Source organism: Mobula birostris, chromosome 7 (genome assembly GCF_030028105.1).
Source record: "Mobula birostris isolate sMobBir1 chromosome 7, sMobBir1.hap1, whole genome shotgun sequence".
In the NCBI taxonomy this organism is placed as follows: Eukaryota; Metazoa; Chordata; class Chondrichthyes; order Myliobatiformes; family Myliobatidae; genus Mobula; species Mobula birostris.
In genome coordinates, this window is record NC_092376.1 from 157,807,511 (window position 1) to 157,811,809 (window position 4,299).

At 44.0% G+C, this 4,299-nt stretch overlaps 1 protein-coding gene across 1 annotated transcript; it reads left to right on the forward strand.

Moving 5' to 3' along the window:
* Positions 1-509: 509 nt before the first annotated feature.
* Positions 510-3,962, forward strand: LOC140200868 (ankyrin repeat domain-containing protein SOWAHA-like). Its single transcript, XM_072264504.1, has one exon. It carries the CDS (start codon positions 672-674, stop codon positions 2,478-2,480), a length of 1,809 nt encoding a protein of 602 aa, XP_072120605.1. The 5' UTR covers positions 510-671; the 3' UTR covers positions 2,481-3,962.
* Positions 3,963-4,299: the final 337 nt, after the last annotated feature.

Sequence of the window (4,299 nt, forward strand, 5' to 3'; positions counted from 1 at the left end):
TTATCGAAGTGCCTATGCGTCACCATTTACTACCCTGAGATTCATTTTCTTGCAGCTATTCACGGGAAAACAAAGAAAGACAATAGAATCAATGAAAATCTACACACATGGTGACATTCCGTCAGGAAATACTCAGCTCACACGACAACATACCTCCGTCAGTCGTAGCCCGCAGATGTTTGGCACTGAAGGCAGAGGTCCCATTGCTTGTTTTCTTCCTTTTCCGGTTTTAATGAAGAGTCATTGATCTAAAGCATCAATTTTTCCTCTCTCTCTCCATGAACCAAGTTAGTTGTCAGTAGAAGTTGTCCCAAGGAAAAAAAAATAGCGGCACGAGAGTTTAGCATTCTTACTTGCACTAAGTGAAACGCGGCTCGGTGACTCAGAACTACATATCCCAGAGCCCGAATTCAATGCAGTCTCCTCCCCCAGGCTCCCAATCACACGTGATATTATCTCTACCAAAACAGGATTTACTCCGGAAAGAACAGGTATTGCGAGACTGGGAGGAGTGCCGGGAGAAGAGGCAACTTCGTGTGTGTTCGGCCAGACGCATGACAGCCCTGGGTTAGAAGGCGAGCTCCGTCCAACTGCGCGGAGAATTCCGTGAGGAATGGAGTGATTGCTGCCGCCGACTGTCACAGCGTTGCCGGAGTGCAGGTGAAGGGAGAATGGAGTCGGGGCTGAGTCAAGAGGTAGTGGTCCGGTTTCTGGTGGAGGCTGGGGGCAAAGTGGAGAACTCCAAGCTGCTTTTTAATTTCAGGAACGAGTTGGGGCAGACTGATCCACAGCTGAGGAAGGAAACCCGGGAACTCTTCAAAACCTTTATTAATAAAGTTGCCGTGGTGCGCGAAGAAGGAGGGGTGAAATATGTGGTGTTGAAGAAAAAGATGCAGCACCTGGTAGCTGCTCGGCGGGAATCTCCGCCGGCCCGAGCGGGGCCGCAGGGGATGAGAGCAACCGAGGGGCTTGGTAAGGTGGAGAGTTTGGGGAACCTGTTGGAGGCGGGCGAGGCGTTACAGGAGCCTGCGGCTCGACGCAATTCTGCACCTTCAGCGCTGTCGCCGAGTGAAGGGAGATCTCTCGCCATTGCGCCATCTCGGCTGCGGTTCGGAAGCAAGGCTGGGTCCCAGGACGCCCTGACATCTACAGAGCCCGGGGGATGGGTGTCGCAGCCGCGGGAGAGCGTGGCACAGGTTCCGAGGGCGCGCCCTGCCAACAGCGGCAGCCTTGAACAGCTGGCGGAAAAACAGTGTTTCATCTCCGAGAATCCACTCTTAGAAAACCGTGATCCCGCCTGCGAGGGCTTATCGTCTGGGAGAGTTTCTGCACCTGCATCCCCAGACCTGAAGTCTTCCGCTGTTACAGCCAGTGGCAATGCCTCTGACACCGTCCCCGAGCGGCTGGATACCCTTCCTGCCCCAGAGGACAATTTATGTTTTGAACAGAAGATTGAGAACTATGAAGCCAAATCCTCAGATGTCACTGCTCGGGTCGTCGGGCCGAAGATAGAATCAATGCCGAAGCCCAAACCATACATGTATCCACTTCGCCTCCCCCCGGACACCCAGAAATGTGTTAGTGTTCCCAGTGAGCAAAAGGAAGGCGCACAAGATGTCCAGGTCGAAGAGAACTGCCCAATAGCGTTGGGTGACCAAGATGTCCCCATGGTGCCTAAAATGAAGAGGAGTCAGCCGGCAGAGGCTGGAAGCAGTTCACCACATCTAAAGAGAGTTTCTAGAGTTTTAAAGTTTTCCGAAGATACTCGTCTCTCTGATCAAGTCCCTCTGGATCCGGTTGAGCACGAGTGGATTGTGAAGACAGCCTTGGGTCACTGGACCCAAGTTTCTGGCTTGCTGCTTAAGGACAACTACCTAGCTGAGAAGAAGGACTTCATGTCTGGCTTCACAGCCGTACACTGGGCAGCAAAATTCGGCAACAGTGAGATTCTGTGTTGGATTATTGATAACTCCGAGAGGAATGGCATCAAATTGGACGTTAACACTAAATCCTATGGAGGTTACACGCCCCTGCATATCGCTGCCATTCATGGCAGAGAAAATATTATTGATGAGCTGGTGAGAAAGTACGACGCATTGACAACCCTAAGAGACTACAGTGGCAAGAGGCCATATCATTACTTGGCCAAAGATAGCTCCTTCGATGTGAGGCGATTGTTAGGGGACCCAGAGACTTTCATCAGTGAATCCATTAGCCATAAACGGGGATCAAAGGTAGCTTCTTCCATCTTGAGCGGAACTAACGTTTTACTGGGTGCATTGGCTGATGATGTCATCTTCCAGGAGTTTTCCAAATCTTTGAAAAAACAAACAAACCTTAGCAAATTCTTCACCGCTCCAGCCGGACACAAGAAAAGAACTAAAATGCGCACAAACTTTACTTCACTGAATGAAGAACCTGAAGAAGAGAGAGAGGAGGTTGTTCTAAAACGCAGGCCTGTGACTGAAATATTCTTCTGAAGTTGTTTTGACATTTTAATATGAAAATAATGGGTCAATAGAAAAATACTTTGCCGCAGTGTTAATATTTAGGTGATATTCTCTTTGGGAGCTCTAAGTCAAAATGGAATCTTGAACATTAAGCTGTTTTTGCCATTAATATGCTACAACTACATTTTCAATAATATTTACATGAGGTATTATGATCAGCAGAATCTTTAAGTAATGGGATATACTAGAGTAGAAATTCTTGCGGCCAAGAGAAAGGTAGCTGCTGTTATCCAACTTCACTTTCGTTAAACCTACAGAGTATTTGTGGGTATTTGTAGCTTTGTTCTGAAGATCATTTGTGAATTCTTCCCTTTTCATTAACCCCAAAAGAAGCATGAAGTTAGTTCTGTTGTGGGCTTCCTGGAAGAGTTAATCATGGAAAGGTTCCCGGTTATTCCTGTGGCGATTTTACTCTTGGCTCACTATTTGTGGTATTTGTTTTAGAAAAGCAAGTGTTTATTCGAACAAAAGCCAAGGTTCCCCGTGTCCAATCTATTTGCACCTGTACTTACCTGGCAAGTTGCTTCCAATCTCTAGTGGTGAGACTTACTATGCATCTTCGCTCTTTGTGCTTGATTGAATCCTTCAGAGACAATTATTTAATTCCAATTTTTAATTTTAACGTTTGTTATTTTGGAGATACTCTACTCCTGAAGGAAGTTAATAAACAATTGGAGTATAAAGTATTAAACAATTGGAATTTTAAATTAGGGTTTGGGCCTGAGCTTTTGTACCTGAATGAACACTTTGAATTCTTCTCACTCTCCGCTAATTTACACGTTAATAGTCCAATTCCGTTTATTGTATTCAAACTATTTAAATACAAAACATTGGTCTGTGATTCTCTCTCAGAATAATAACATTTGTTCATATCTTTACAGATGTGGAGAGTTGCACAAATTTATTAGATTTTAAAATGGTCATTTTTTTTCAAATCCCTCCACAGTTCACTCCCTGCCTTTTTCTGCAGTCTCTGCCCTATAACCCCTTAGTTTGATCTTCATGATCTACAGCACATTTTATTGCTCCACTATTGGCAGTCCTGCCTTAGCTGCCAAAGCCCTAGGTTTCTGAATTCTCTCCTTAAATCTCTGCCTCCCCATTTCTCTTTCAGTCTTCAAGACATTTGCTTGAAACTTACTTGTTAGACCAGATCTTTGGTTATTCTCTCTAAACTCTCCTTAGGTTGTTTGTCATCTGATCTGCTTGAAATGCTTTGCGATTTTCGGCACATTAAAGTTTGTTACACACTACTTCCTTTGCTGGTTATAAAACATTTGAAAATAAGGACAAAAGCAATTTTTAAAAGTTTATCCAAATAAAGTATATAGGTAATTTGTAGCTTTGTATGAGAAACTACTTTATGGTGTTTGTTAGTGCTTATTATATACTTTATGCGCTTTTAAATTAATCCTCTGCGAAAAATAAAATTATTTTTAAAAATTAATATTAATGTTTTTGAATATCTCACAACCACTGATTCAGCAGTGCAGCAGGTATGGCAATTGTGCTCGTGAATATGCACATGACAGCTAATTATTATTTTATTGCGATAGTATTTAACTCCATTCTTTTTATCGTAGCACTTGTCAAGACTTGAGCAAAGCACAACAATGTTTCACTGCCTGCTTACATTCAGCCTTGTCTGAGAAATTGGACTGTTGAGTCATCTGACTCTGAAGACTGGTGGTATTTGTTTTATATTTAGTTATTCCTTTCAGCCGCAGTGTTAGCTTCATTTTCCATTTGAGAGTTTTAGTTAATGGCTGGGTTTTGCCTAGCGCTTATT

Coding starts and splice junctions, on each gene's coding strand:
- LOC140200868 (XM_072264504.1), top strand. CDS start 672: ATGGAGTCGGGGCTGAGTCAAGAGGTAGTGGTCCGGTTTCTGGTGGAG.